At 55.2% G+C, this 14,410-nt stretch overlaps 6 protein-coding genes across 6 annotated transcripts; 4 read left to right on the top strand and 2 right to left on the bottom strand.

The window, feature by feature from the left end:
* Positions 1-182: 182 nt before the first annotated feature.
* CH63R_01232 (Eukaryotic translation initiation factor eIF2A) lies at positions 183-2,328 on the top strand (the record flags this gene model as incomplete). The annotated part of the gene is made up of 2 exons (XM_018296207.1): positions 183-770; positions 838-2,328. The coding sequence occupies 2 exons, from the start codon at positions 183-185 to the stop codon at positions 2,326-2,328; spliced, it is 2,079 nt and encodes a 692-aa protein (XP_018164569.1).
* A 1,697-nt stretch (positions 2,329-4,025) lies between these two features.
* On the top strand, positions 4,026-4,405 carry CH63R_01231 (uncharacterized protein; the record flags this gene model as incomplete). Its single annotated transcript, XM_018296206.1, has 2 exons — positions 4,026-4,086; positions 4,155-4,405. 2 exons carry the CDS (start codon positions 4,026-4,028, stop codon positions 4,403-4,405), a joined length of 312 nt encoding a protein of 103 aa, XP_018164568.1.
* A 259-nt stretch (positions 4,406-4,664) lies between these two features.
* Positions 4,665-5,495, bottom strand: CH63R_01230 (uncharacterized protein; the record flags this gene model as incomplete). Its single annotated transcript, XM_018296205.1, has 1 exon — positions 4,665-5,495. One exon carries the CDS (start codon positions 5,493-5,495, stop codon positions 4,665-4,667), a length of 831 nt encoding a protein of 276 aa, XP_018164567.1.
* Positions 5,496-6,238: 743 nt separating this feature from the next.
* CH63R_01229 (uncharacterized protein) lies at positions 6,239-7,504 on the bottom strand (the record flags this gene model as incomplete). Its single annotated transcript, XM_018296204.1, has 1 exon — positions 6,239-7,504. The coding sequence occupies one exon, from the start codon at positions 7,502-7,504 to the stop codon at positions 6,239-6,241; it is 1,266 nt and encodes a 421-aa protein (XP_018164566.1).
* Positions 7,505-8,054: 550 nt separating this feature from the next.
* CH63R_01228 (uncharacterized protein) lies at positions 8,055-8,877 on the top strand (the record flags this gene model as incomplete). Its single annotated transcript, XM_018296203.1, has 5 exons — positions 8,055-8,072; positions 8,158-8,302; positions 8,434-8,538; positions 8,592-8,813; positions 8,858-8,877. The coding sequence occupies 5 exons, from the start codon at positions 8,055-8,057 to the stop codon at positions 8,875-8,877; spliced, it is 510 nt and encodes a 169-aa protein (XP_018164565.1).
* Positions 8,878-11,986: 3,109 nt separating this feature from the next.
* CH63R_01227 (Acyltransferase) lies at positions 11,987-13,537 on the top strand (the record flags this gene model as incomplete). The annotated part of the gene is made up of 1 exon (XM_018296202.1): positions 11,987-13,537. One exon carries the CDS (start codon positions 11,987-11,989, stop codon positions 13,535-13,537), a length of 1,551 nt encoding a protein of 516 aa, XP_018164564.1.
* Positions 13,538-14,410: the final 873 nt, after the last annotated feature.

Here is a 14,410-nt window from a genome sequence, read left to right as displayed (position 1 = left end):
CATCGAGCCACTTCCTCTGCCTTTGTGCGTCCTGCCTCGACGACCCCGACTCGACCTCGACGACGACCTCTCATCTCTGAACCCGTTGAAGAAGAACCATCAATTCCATCCCTAAGAACGTCATTCCTTCCGAACGGCAAATTTGCTCTCAGCACGATACCACACTGTGACTTTGACTAGTCATGGCGTCCTCGCAGTTGCAGTTTGCCTACCGAACCCAGAAGGGCATCGGCCTGTTTGATGCTGCCCCGACCTATCAGCCTCTCGCTGGGTTCACCAAGCCCGAAGGGAACCTCCGGTGTTGTACATACTCGCCCTGTGGCCGCTACTTTGCCTGGGCGAGCCCCGAAGTTGTTACGGTTGTCGACGCCTCCAACGGCCAGCAGGTTCTTGCCCTCCCCATCCTCAATGTCTACGAGCTCGGCTTTTCTCCCCTCGGTACCTTCCTCGTGACCTGGGAGCGCCCTGCCAAGGACGAGAACGGTGATGCGACCAAGAACTTGAAGGTCTGGCGCACTGTCGAGGACGGTGTGGCCGGCGCCGACAAGGTGCCCCTGGGCAAGTACGTTCAGAAGTCTCAGGGAGGCTGGAACCTTCAGTACACAGCCGACGAGAAGTTTTGTGCCCGCCAGGTCACCAACGAAGTCCAGTTTTACGAGAGTCACGACCTGGGCACCGTGTGGAACAAGTTGAGGGTTGAGGGTGTCGCCGACTTCGCCCTGGCACCCGGCCGCTCCCACTCTGTTGCCGTCTTCATCCCCGAGCGCAAGGTAGGTGCCCAGAAGCCCCTTGGGATACTGGTGCTAGAAATCCGTCATGCTAACGTTGAAGTTGTAGGGACAACCTGCCGCCGTCAAGGTCTACAACGTGCCTCAGTTCACCTCGCCCATCTCTCAAAAGACCTTCTTCAAGGGCGACAAGGTCCAGCTCAAGTGGAACAACCTGGGCACCAGCATCCTTGTGCTGGCCCAGACCGACGTCGACAAGTCCAACAAGAGCTACTACGGCGAGACTACGCTCTACCTGCTGAGCGTCAACGGCTCCTTCGACGCCCGCGTCAGTCTCGACAAGGAGGGCCCCATCCACGACGTGACCTGGTCCCCGAACTCCAAGGAGTTCGGTGTTGTTTACGGATACATGCCCGCCAAGACCACCATCTTCAACCACCGAGCCGTCGCTACCCACTCGTTCCCCCTGGGCCCTCGCAACACCATCATCTTTTCGCCCACGGGACGCTTCGCCCTCGTTGCTGGTTTCGGTAATCTGGCTGGCCAGATCGACGTCTATGACCTCGAGAAGGATTTCCGCAAGCTGCACACCATTGAGAGTGGGAACCCCAGCGTCTGCACGTGGAGCCCCGACAGCCGTTACATCATCACGGCCACCACTTCTCCTCGCCTTCGCGTCGACAATGGCGTCAAGATCTGGCACGCCAGCGGTCCCCTGATGTACAATGAGGACATGGTTGAGCTGTACCACGTTGTTTGGAGGCCTCAAGCCGTGGACAAGGTTGCGGGCGGAGATCCGTTGAACCCGGTCCCCACCCCGCACGCCTCTGCGGCCACGTACCTCGGCACTGTCAAGACCCCAAGCAAGCCTGCGGGAGCTTACCGTCCCCCTGGTGCCCGCGGTCTTGCCACCCCGCTTCATTTCAAGCGTGAGGATGAGGGTGGTGCAGCCCACGTCAGCATGAACAACGGCTCTGCGGCCATCGGACCTAATGGGTTCGGCCGCCCTCGCCGTGGTGTGCCTGGCGCCGAGTTTGCAGGTGCCTCCGGCGGCGCTTCCAAGATCCCCGGAGCCGACACCGCCGATGGCGATGAGAATTTGTCAAAGGCGGCGTTGAAGAACAAGAAGAAGCGCAACAACAAGAAGAGAGAGGGCGAGGCGAACCCCGAAGGCCAGAACGGCGGCGGTGCTTCGCTCGCCCCGCCTCCTCGCGACTTCGGCTCGGGAGCGGGCCACGAGGGCCGTAGCCCCGAGCGCCGTGGCGGTGCCGGAGGTAATCACAGACATCGCAGCCACTCTCGTAACCCGGGTGCCGGTCAGTCCCGTAACAGGAGCAACACGCACCGGGGTCAGAATGGCGCGCCTCAGGTGCCGAACGCGCAAGCCCAGCAGGCCGTGCCGGCGGCCGGCGCTGATGCCGACGCCTCGCAAAACCCGAATTCCAAGAAGATCCGCAGCCTGCAGAAGAAGGTGCGGGCCATTGAGGATCTCGAGATGAGACTGGCCGGTGGCGAGAAGCTCGAGGACACCCAGATGAAGAAGATTGGCACCAAGTCCTCTGTGCTCAAGGAGCTGGAGGCTCTCGAGAGAGAGCTGTAGTGCTTTCCGGCCCCTAATCCTGGTGATAGAAAAGGACCATGTTGAGAATGGGCCCATGAAAGGAACAGCGAGATCTCGAAAGGGGCAATACTTGCCGGGCTTACAGCCGGCAAGTATGATGCTTGAAATGCCTCACAGTTGGACGAGTTGTGTCTGGATTACAATTGTAGAGAAGATCAGGAAAAGACGGAAAATGAAAACTGCAAGACGCATTGCGTCTATCATCATCGACACCATTGCGCTCAGTGGGTGATGTTTTGTTGATGCTGTTTGTTTTTTTAAGCATGGTGAGATGGGGTACTCTTTGGCTGGATGCGGAATAGCCCAACGGGCAACACCCTCCTCCTTATTGACGATCCTGCACGCCTAGACTCTAGGGTCGGCCTGGGGTATCCGGGGTCCAAGGGCTCTCATGTGACGAAGCCATCCCAAAGCCGATGATCCAGATGTGGACTGTGGAGTGTGGGATGGGAGAGGAGATGGAAGGTGGGCCGGGAGATATTCACTCTCTTTTTCGGTTCCATACTGTGAGAATTCTGGACTGTGATGCTCTGGATGGAATGTCGGTAGAAGCAGTTACCACTTTGTGGCTGTTCTTACCGGACGTCTCGACCATGGGAGTAGGTAGGGTGAAAGAGGAAACGCTTGTCGAACAGGGCTCTCTGGAGGTGCGCTAGTGACCTCCGTCGACTCGGGCGAATCGGCAAGGGTCGGCGGCGGGGCTATGGGGCCCTCTTCTGCCGGCGGACCTGGGCTCTGAGGTATGGGGGTTTTCTGATTTAGGGAAGAACATGCGTACCTAGAAAGAAAAGCACGAATGTTTGTTTGTGGTCGAGAGAACAACACTGTACGAGAAGCATCTAGATATTCTGTCATGCGACTGTTGCAGAGCACAGGTTGCTGCATCCATCTCCCAGAAACCGAACAAACTTCAAAATAAAGTAACCTCCGAGGACTAGAGGCACGGGCCACATCCTTCTTTCAACCCCACCTAGACCGGTCCTTTTTTGCAATTTCAACCGTTTGTCTGTGCTCTGACTTGCAAGCTTTTCCTGAACTCTTCTTGCCCCCCCCCCCCCCCCCCCCCCCGCTGATTACACGTATATAAATGGGATATGAGAGGGAAAAGAAGAAGGGAAATACGCGGGACACTGCTGGCTGAGATCGGTCGCATAGGTCTCGCGGGTCGGCTGGCGATGGCCCGAAACAACGAGCCGGGCATGTCAGACGAGGAGGATACATGGTACCCCACGGGGACGGTGGTTCAATCCCCATCTACGCATATAGGCCGCGTGGGCTGGGGATGGAAAGGCTTCAATTGACACAGGACGTGAAGTGCTGTCGGCCACGCTCTTGGTTGGTTCTGGACGTGGCCGCCTCTCCCAATGCAGTTAGTTGGTTGGCCGTGTTTTGGGTTATACACTCGCGGGTTTCCGGTCTCAATCCAGAGTTGCCAACGCCCATGGTATTGTATGAAGATGACGGCTCACGCCCCTCCTCCCCCGGTTGTCCACGATGTCTTTGAGATGGGCGTCCCCTGCCACCGTTGGCTGCTTTTGACGTGGACCAACGCGCACTGCCATTCGTTATTTTTCATTAGGAACCAAACAACTCAAGGAGACAACAAGCCCACATTACAGCCATCGTGGGTCTCTGGATGAGAAAGATCACCGTCTCTGACATGGCAAAGACCGCACATGGACATGACCATTGCAGTCCACCTCATGGCTAAGCAGTCTCCTTTTCCCGATGCTCTAAGTGTTTAACCCCCCTCCCCTCTCAATCTTAGCCCATCCGTCACGCCGCAAGCTAACGGCTCCCTTCAGTCTCCGCCCTCGAGACTGGTGCGGAATCCTTCCTCGCCATTTGCGGCCCCCCGGAAATACTTCGAGATCCGCCTCGACCTCGCCCTGGCTATCCAGGGCGTCAACTCTTTCGTGGCGTCGTCTTCACTGTCCAGTCCACGGCCGGCGCCGTCATTGACAGGAAGCTTGCGCGTATGGCCATGACAGTACCGCTCATGGGATTTGTCCTGACTTGGGTGCGAGGTAAGCGCTGTCTCTCGGGGCTAGAATGATGTGTGGTGCGGCCCAGACAGCTAGCATGAAGCAAGTATCCGCACCACGTCAACATCTTCCAGAGTGAAATGATGGACCAAGAAACTTTCGGTAGAAACACCAAGACGAAACAAGAAGGTATGGGATTGCCCCGGGTAGACTTGTATGTTCAATGCCATTTGCTAAGCACAAAGAGTAGTGTCGAATACATTGTCGACCGGCCAGCTTATGAAACTGGTATCTACTACAGCTGGCCTCCAGTCACCGTACGAGAGCTTGTCATGCCGCGCACCGTTGACGCTTGACGCGAAGTTGCCCACTCTCCCCCCTCACGCCCCCCGTCCTCATCTGGCTCTCACGCTGCCCTTTTACAAGGCATGACATGATGTTCTGCCGCCTTAGCAACACGGCGTCATATCCGCTCAGCCGCTTGTTGGAACAGCGGCCCCCGACGCGGCACTTCTGCATCCTCACGCCCAGGACGCTGCGGATCTTGCGCACCGTCTGGTACTCGGCCAGCTCGTTGCTCGTCAGGGTCTCCAGCCCGCCCGAGAGGTTCCGCCGTGCGCGCTTGACGCGCAGGTGGAACTTGACGAGCGGCAGCACGACCTCCATGTTCTCGACGATCCAGCACACGTTCTCCTTGGTGGCACCGCGGGTGCCGAAGACCTCGTCGACGCACGACGCCATGTCCTCGTACCGCGCCGCCGTCTTGACGTTCTCCCGGACCAGCGGCTTGACGTCCCTCGTGACGTCGAACTGCGCCGCGGACGACTCCGGCAGCCGGCGGCCGTTGCGGTCGAACATGGCGAACATTTCGAGCTCCCTCGGATCGGCCTCCGCCTTGGCGATATCGATCGGGTCCCTCTTGGGGTTGGGCGTCGCCGCGAACCCCGTCCACAAGGCGAGGCTGCGGTTGCGGGAGACGACGTCCGCCAGGGCGCCGAGCTTCCCGATCAGAGCCTCGAGGTCGTCGTCCTCCTTAGGTAGTGTGATGACATCAGCGGGGCTTGGCGGGGTATCATTGAAGTTGACGAGGGACGCCGGCTCTGCATCGCAGCTCAGCTTCGCCTCGGGTTCAGGATTGGTTCTCTTGCGGCTGGTCACCATGGTGGTTGTAGTGGTGGTGATTGAAGCCGCCATCGTCGCTAGCGAGAGGAAAGCACTAATGTGATTTTCGACTTGGTGACAGAGAGGAAACAAACAGAAAACAAACAGAAAACAGCACCGTTTATCTGCCGTCTCGCTGCACGCGGATCTCGGCTGCCAAAGAATGTTTCTTGGCCACATGTGACATCTTTTTCTGATTGGAGAAAGGGTGGAAGAGCCAAGGAAACACAGATGAAAACAAAAAGGTCTAAGCACACCAACAGATTGATGCGATGAAACGTTCCCGAGGACCAAGACGGCGTCGGAAACCACGGCTGCGCATTAAATGTGGGCGGAATCGGGCAAGTCAGGCCTGCCCCTTCGCTTTCTCTCTCGCACTGAAGCACACCCGGAGTTTTCCTCTGAGTAGGTGGTGTTAATCAGATGGCCTGGCCTTCTCGGAGTCAGAAAGGTATCAAGGTTAAATACAAAGGTTGTTACAGCTCTTCATCCTTTTGGGATGACTGATGGCTTGCCCAATTCGTGTGAGTCTTTGTCAGGCGCCGAAGCCGTATTCGGATCGATAACATCGGAGATTGGACTCCAATCGACGGTCGGTAGGCTGAAGGACATTAGTACAGTTTCTGTGGCGACTGTTTATGACATTTCTCTGCCAAATCTCCTGCTTCGAGCCCTTCTTTGAATGTCCTCGTCGTCCTCCTTGTCGTCAATCAGGAGTGCGCAAAGTTGCTCCTTCAAGACCTTCAAGACCCAATTGCTTCCCTCAACCCCTTGGCCGTCTTGCCCAGTCTCTCCAATTTCAACTCCAACTTCTTGAGTTGGCGGCTCGCCTCGCTCCGCTCCTGGGGCAGAAATGTGTCGCAAGACTCGGCAACACGGTCAATCGTCTCCCGGATTGCCGTCAAACAGTTGTGTTTTTGGGTCAGTTCTTCGGCAGGCTCGATTGATGCCACGGTCTGGACGGGTGTGAGGCTGAGCGGTGCCGGATCGGAGGCGGCGATAGGACCATCTGGCTGCCCAGTCGCGAGTCGGCTCGTGGTGGCGGCTAGGTCCTCATCCTCACTGTCTGAGGCGATGACAATTGTGAGAGTGGACTCGCCGCTCTGAGGTGGGGCCTTTAGAGCAGTGGCCGCTGGTCTGGGAGTCGAAAACGTCGGTCTCATCTTGGGCCGATGACGAATCTCGAAGATGTCGTCTTCAGAGCTCTCCTCGTCGTACATGGAGCGGTCAGTCTGAAGCCGGCTCGTGGCAGCTAGGTCCTCATTTTCACTGTCTGAGTCGACGACAGTTGTGAGAGTGGACTTGCTGCTCTGAGGTGGCGTCATCAGGGCAGTGGCCGCTGGTCTGGGCGTCGAAAACGTTGGTCTCATCTTGGGCCGATGACGAATCTCGAAGATGTCGTCCTCGGAGCTTTCCTCGTCGTACACGGAGCGCGCTCTGGCTTTCTTTGATGTTTCTATCCGGCCGAGTGTTTTGCTGGCTTTTCTCTTGATGTCGGGTCTTGTTGCTTCAATAGTGTACTTTTTTACCTCCTCATCGGACTCGACTTCGTCAAGCTCTGCGGCATGACTCTGGGAGACTTCCGAAACAACATCCTTCTCTCCGTCGACCTCCTGGTCTGCTTCACCGCTGTGAACATTATCCTCTCTTCCAGGTCCGACGAGGTCCGTGTATAGAAGGGCAGCGTCTTCGCGCCAAATCTTGAGAAGATTGCTCGCCTTTGGCCCGCTCGACTTCCAAGCAACCACCTTGACGACGGGGTATTTTTCTTTGACAAGCTGGTCCATCGCTCTGTGGTAGTTGTCATCATTCCACCAGAAAGAGCGTGCGGCGGGCATCAAGTGAGCGACGTATAATTCGGACAGAAGTTGCTGGTCTCTGTCTTCCAGTAACTTGTCTGCTAGGTGAGGAATCTGGTAGCTCCACTGATCGATGGTGTGTGTCAGAGCCAGAAAAGCGAGTCGGTCGTCCGGAGAAGAGCGACCTCTTTTGGTGAGGTTGGATGCCATTCTGCTTGAAGGTTAGCCAGCCATATAGTTTTGAGCTTTCTTGACGCGAGAAACTCACTTCGCGATTGGGGTAAGTCGTCAAGGGCGTCGAGACATGTCGCCTGTCGCCGTAGACGACAGCTATCGAGATCGTAGTCAATAAGTGAGAAAGCCGAACCATACACAGTCAAGCAGCTGCGCTACTCGACGTAGAGGTGAAGACAATTTGTCGATATGAAAGAGTGCTTGATACCGTTTGAAGTGAGGCTGCTCAAAAAAAGAAAAAGAAAAGAAAAGAAAACCCTCCCGGAAGGATAGGAACTCTGTCGAGAGTTGAGCCAGTGAAACCTTGTAAAGAAACAACTGAAGTTTTCCAGAAATATGAGGGATATTAATCCCATAGTAGAGAATATTTCCGAGTCTTTTTTTGTTTTTTTGAGAAGGAGCGAAAACTCCTTCATTGGGACCTTCCATCCTGGTTGGGGAGGGGCCGCCTGAACTCAGGTGACTTCACCTCGGCCTAAGCGAGTAACATAGCGAGCAAAATCGTTGGTAACTTGGAATTAACTCAATGTACTCTTTCGAGCCTGTGTTATAACACATACAACCATACCCGTTGGAAAATTCAAGATGCCGTCCGCCTCCTATGCAGCTGATTATAACGCAGTAATCAGTTCGGTCCTGGTGGTAACCGCCAACGTTGCTCCGCTCTCGAAGAATTGCACTCAAGAGTCTGCCAATTCTCGCACGCAGCTTCGTTCATCTTCGTCTTCGTCGTCTTCGTCGTCGTCGTCGTCGAAAACCAGTACAAGCCATTCAGTAAGTGCGAGACCAACACGCTACCTTGACCGAAAGCCCCAGCGTTGGACTGGATCATCTCCAGAAGATGGCTCAGTCTTCCTTCTAATGGCACGGCAAAGTTTTCATGGAATTACCGTAAAAAATAACAGCATTTGGTGTCGAGGACAGAGGTTATGAGGGATTGAGACCGAAGTGCGAAACGACGAGGAGTTTTCAGGGGTTCAAAGCTGGCTTCCTCGGTCACCTTTTGGGTTGTAAGCAAGCACCCGAGAACAGCTATACTCATTACGCATTGATGTACGTGCAGACATTTTGGGGTCAGAAGTGGACAGAGGCGGACAACGATCTCAGAAGAATACAGTACTGGGCTTTGGGCTGGAAGACGCAGCATTTGATCTCGACCTAAGGGTCCGTCTTGACAAAGTCGCCGAGGGACATGTGGTATATGGCGATGAAGTCTTTGCGGGCAGCCCAAGGGCTGCTCTCAACCCAGCGCCTGCAGTCGGCTGGGCCAACGAGGCCGTCTTTGGTGAGGGGAAAGGCGGGCGGTGGAATAGTGCGATGGCGGACCAGGGCGTCAGAGGGCTGGCTAAGACCAGGCCGGAGTCGAGGAGGAATCGCGTCGTGACCGAATCAAGAAGAAGGTGTTGTTGTCAAGCAGTTATGGGACAATAGAACAGCTGATGCCTAGTTGAAGAGGGTGGAAGCAGGGATCGGCGGGCTCGTTGAATGCGGGCAGCCACGCTGTTGCAGCAGTTTGTTCGAAGGAAAGACAACCTGCTCAACAAGAACAGTGGCTGGCGTGATAGATACAGCCGCAAGTGGGAGTCCATGGATAAATTCAGGCTGCTGTTGTCTGTTCTCGAAACAAGTCTGCCTCTCATGCCGGCAAAACATTTCACTCTTCATTATCGGCCCCCATTCTGCTCACTCTTATCGACCTGGTCCCGACGACCTCGAATATCCTGGTGACGAAGAAAGTGGAAGCGGGGACGCTGGCATGGGCAGACCCGCGGCGTTCACCACGGTGATGCCAATGACAACATGAAAGCCGCCGCCGATGTCGACGCAGGACCCGCCGAAGCCGGACTCATTAAGGAAGGAAAGTGCTTCTCGTGCGGGCGTCGATGCCGGGAAATTTCCTTCCAGAGGTGTTCGTCAGGGTGGTACCCGGGTATCATAAACTCGTGCGGCCGATGACCAGGGCGATGTCCGGGACCAGTTTATCGGTAGGGAGAAGACGGTCGCCGTTCGACCGCACAGGATGAATCCGACAATTGTGGCATGGCTCACATCAACTTGATGGAATAGCATGCCGGGTTTCCGCAAGGAGTCATGGTTTGAGTGCGTCAATCTCTTCTATTAGCGTTAGTTAGCGAGATGTGCATGGCGAGAACTGGCGAAGACGTCGGCGATGCTGCATTGAGGAAGAAGAGGGTCGATTGAGGAGGCGAAGGGTACATGGAGTGAACAGTAGGCCGGTGGATGGCGGCTGACACCACCTGTGGTCCAGAATGCTCTTTTCCGGAGCCTGGAGGTTTAATGTAGGATTGCTTCGCACATGTGTAAATAAACACGAACTCTTGTGTGAACGGCGGGCTTGTATTGCTTTGGAATTGCCCGAGTCGAAGTTGGTGGGGTTGCCGCTTCAGTCTTTTAGCTGCTTCAGCCACTCGCAACCCGGAGGTCGTTCCGGGTTACAGTACCATTCCAACCAGCGCAGCGTACCGGGCCGTCTTGACTTTATTTCAGCCGTGTCCCCTCCAGCGGGCAACGACCAGCCCGCAACTGGAGGCCCTTGATGGCACAAAGAGCCAAGTAGCTATAAGGAGGGACCCCTCATCAAACACAGCAATCTGTACAGAGCATTCCTACACGCATTATTGTATGGTTTAGGCGGTCTTCCTCCGCGCAGGCTTGATGGAGAAGAGACGTGTCTCAGCCCTGCCTATCCCATCGGGTGCGAATGGACCTCACTTAAGCCCGGGCCACCGTCGACCGATTCTTACTCCGCACTGCATCAGATATGCCTAAGACACTAAAACAGACTGCTAAACCTAGCTACAGGACAGGCCGTTAGAGCCCTTACTATGGTCTGTGAAAAAGTTAGTTGTTGTGCTAGGTAGCCTGCAAGGTCAGGCTGATAACCTTAACCCTTGTAGACACGTAAATGCGTGTGTACAGGTACATGCCTTAGTTGCAGATGTACCTGAACTGCTGCTGGCTAAAATTTTAGCCTACAATCATTGTAGGCCCTAAAGGCTACGGTTGTTACAGGCCCTTATGGAAAACAAGGAACATTAGCTAGGCATATTAATTAGTTATCTTAGACATTGGTAGGCTCCTCCAGGTTACTGCTCTGCCCTTAGCGAAAATGAGGTCCAGCCGCACCCGTTGCGATGTTGGTTATTGGGCTGCTTGGTCCCATGAGCTCTGGGTACCTAGTAATCCTTGGGATCTTGCAGTCAAGCCACTTGCAGGTACACCTGTGTCCGTAATGATGTGTACTTAAGTATGTATACCAATGGGCCTGACAGTTCCCGCCGATTCACCTCGGCGGCGAATGACCTCATCGAACCGCAACGACGGCCGCAAGTGAGGCTGGCAAACCCCACGAAGATGACGACGACGCTGGCACGACTGGGTTGAGTCGTTGCCAACTTCTCTTCAAGGGTCCAGGGGTGTGCCCGTGGGGAAAGATGGCGGGCCAAGTCATGACACGGGCACATATCAAACTAAGGTTTCCTACCCCCGTCTCGGAACAAAGCATACTTGTAACGGCCAAGCAGGGAAAAGGCCAAGAGGAAGAAGAGTTTCGAAAGGAGATTTCATTGCCTGATTGTCTGTCTCGCTCCAGGGTGGTTCTTTGTCACTTGGACGGACCCCAAATCTCCTTTTTCGGCGGTAAACTACTTTGAGCCAAGTGCCTGTTGTAAACAGCTCGAGGCCCGGCGACTTCTCTTTCGACTGATCAGCAGCAACAGCAGCAGAGGGGGGGGGGGGCTTAGCCTGGACATTGAATTGTGATTCTTTGAGGCCAGAGACCGCCATGTCGCCAAGTAATGTGTTATTTTCTTTCTGAGATGCAGACGCAAAAAATTGTCTATTTCCCGTTTCATGTAGAAGTATCCGTGCTGCCATTGACTCTTCATGGTCTCCCCCAGGGCTTCTTCCCCGGGGTCCTACAGCCGGCGCTGTGCCCCCCCTGGTGACCTGCATACCGCCCGCCTCGCCTGACGTGTACCACCTACCTTATTCGGTTTGCTACTTTGGTAGGTCCGCAATCACACCCCGGCGCTAATACGCTAATACAAATGAAATTACCTACAACTTGACCATCCTATCCTTCATCCTTCTCACCTTTGTCGCCCCAAGTAATCGGCCCAAGTCCAACTTCCCTTCTTCGCACACGCCTTCTTTGTTCTCTGCGTGTCTACGTGTCTGCTTCGACACGCGCCCCGTCACTCTTTCGACGCCCCAACCCGTCTCCTGGTGTCTTCACGCTTCGTCAAGGCCACCTAACCAACGGCCTCGTCCTGTTCAACTGTCGACGGTCGACCAAGAAACAGCAAGAGAGTAGGGAAGAAAGAGTAGCACGACAACCACGGCCGCCCGCGAACTTCTGATCGATCCCTAACCTGATTGCGACCACCTCTGCGGAGGAATGCCATCACATCATTCACCATCACCATCGCCCTCGCTATGATCTCCCTCGCCGTTCGCTCCATTCGCGGAGCTGTCGCTCGGTTCTCCCCCACCTACTCTTACTCCCTGCTATCGGACGCAACCCCCCAGTCCGATCCCTCGTTACCCGCCTCATCGAGCCCAACGCCGCAGTCAAAGTCCTTCCTCGCCAAACTCACCGCTATTCTCTTCTTCCTGCTGCCCTCCTTCGTCCAGAGGAGGCTGAGACCCAGCGACAAGCACCAGCGCCGACGCCTCTATGCTACATCATGGCTTGATGGCCTACGCGGCGTCGCCTCCCTGATCGTCTTCATCTGTCACTACTCAGGTCCGCACTTTGGCTACTACCTCGCTCGACCATACGGCATCCCCGACGAAAACGATCATGTTGCTTCCTCGCCGTTGCAGCTGCCTTTCGTGCGTGTCATTTACAGCGGCAAGCCCATGGTCCACATCTTCTTCGTTATCTCGGGTTTCGTCCTCTCCCTCAAGTCTCTACAACTCGTCAGAAAACACAATTATGAAGCGCTCCATCGCACCCTCTCAAGCAGCGTTTTTCGCCGGGGGTTTCGCCTCTTCCTGCCTACAACTGCCTCTACCTTTATCATCATGATTATGATCCGCTTGGGTTGGATGGGACAGCCCTTGCCTACGCTGTGGGAGCAGCTGGTGGACTGGAAGAACGGTCTCTGGAAGATCACCTTCAGTTGGCAATGGGATATTACCCAGTTTCTCCCCTACGACGTTCACCTTTGGACCATTCCTATTGAGTTCTCAAACTCGTTGCTGTTGTTTGTTACTCTGGTTGGTGTAAGTCGTATGAAGACGTATCTCCGTCTGTTATCTGTGGTTGGTATAATGATCTACTGCCTCAAGTGTGGCCACTGGGCTGCGTTTGAGTTCTTTGGCGGCATGGTCCTCGCCGAGGTTGGTCTTATTCAGGAGGCCCGCCGCGAGCGCGCTGCCGCTGCAGCGGCCGTCGAGGACAAGGAGGCGGCATCCGACACGGGGGCCATCGGCGGCGGCTTCAACTCGTGGTCGAGCTCCGTCACAACGCTCGTCCTCAAGGCTTTCCTCCTTGGCAACCTCATCTTCGCCCTATTCGTTGCTGGATGGCCGGATCAGGTCAACGATATCACGCCGGGCATAGCACCGCTCTTCCGCAACACCATGGAGCCTTACTTCACGATGGGTGGAGACCTTGTTGCATTCCCCTGGTATGCCCTCGGCGCCGTCCAGATTGTTGCCGCCTTGCAGCAGATCAAGGTGCTGCAGAACCTGTTCATCACACCGTTGGCGCAGTACCTCGCTGATATTAGCTACGCACTGTACCTCTGCCACGGCCCTGTCCTAGACGTTTTCGAGCATCGCTGGATGCCCTACGTCTGGGCGCTGGTTGGCGGCAGAGACGAAGCCGGCATGTGGGGGCGGATGGTGGCGTGGTTCATCGGGTTGCTGACGCTGGGAGTGCCCACCATCTGGGCCAGCGACGTCTTCTGGCGCACGATCGATGTCAAGAGCGTCGAGCTATCACGATGGATCGAGTCATTCTGCACCCAGGACGACTAGCGGGGTCTTTGCATGCCGCATGTGTGTGTATGAGCCGGCAGGTACTGTTGTGGGGGCGCTTGCGGCTTGTAAAGCAACCTAGATGTGGTTTTGGTTTGAGTATCGAGTAAAGCTGTAGAGCCAGCAATTTCACCATCATATAGAGAGAACTTGCGTCACCCTTGTTTTGATGTTTTGCAACAGGTGAGCAGTGGTTTCACCACGTCAGTACTCTCTCCGTACAGCCAGGTGCCATCCACATGGCGTGACAGCCAGCCGTCAGTTTTACTCATGCGATGGCTTGTACTTCCATGCTGGATCTAGGTCTTGATGGCCCCTGGCCACGCCAACCGAGACCCACTGTTGAGGTTGAAGTAGTCATTGGAGAGCGTCGTGTTAGAACAAGCATTCTGCACGCCGTTCCACAGGGTGATTCATGTCTTGGCCTGCCCGGCCAAATCCAACGTGCTGGTCTCTAAAGGCTAGCTTCTTTGGGAAGGATCTGGCTGGAACATCGTTCCAGGGGTTACGATAAGATGATTTCGGGTCAGTCAGGTCTTCCGCTTGGTGACACAAGAGCAGAGGACCAGGCTCTCCCACAACCAACAATGCGGTATGCATCAAGATGAGCAAGCCGCACCAATGACATTTGGTTCCGTAGCTATCCCATGAATCCATCGATACTCACATCTAATAGGTGCACACAAAGACCACTTAGACAGTTACATGCACACATCACAGCACACACCGCTATTATTAATCGGCATGCCCCAGCACATGCTGCTGTCACGCGGTTGGTGGCATTCGTCTCCGTCATCGTACTTGTTGAATATTCGCAGCCTGATCCAGCATCTACCTTGAATCATCTCTCTCAGTGCCAAATGTCTGTGAGAA

The sequence above is a fragment of the Colletotrichum higginsianum genome, chromosome 1 (assembly GCF_001672515.1).
Source record: "Colletotrichum higginsianum IMI 349063 chromosome 1, whole genome shotgun sequence".
NCBI classification, from domain to species: Eukaryota; Fungi; Ascomycota; class Sordariomycetes; order Glomerellales; family Glomerellaceae; genus Colletotrichum; species Colletotrichum higginsianum.
Note: the sequence above shows the minus strand (reverse complement) of the source record. Positions and strands in the feature narration are given on the sequence as shown.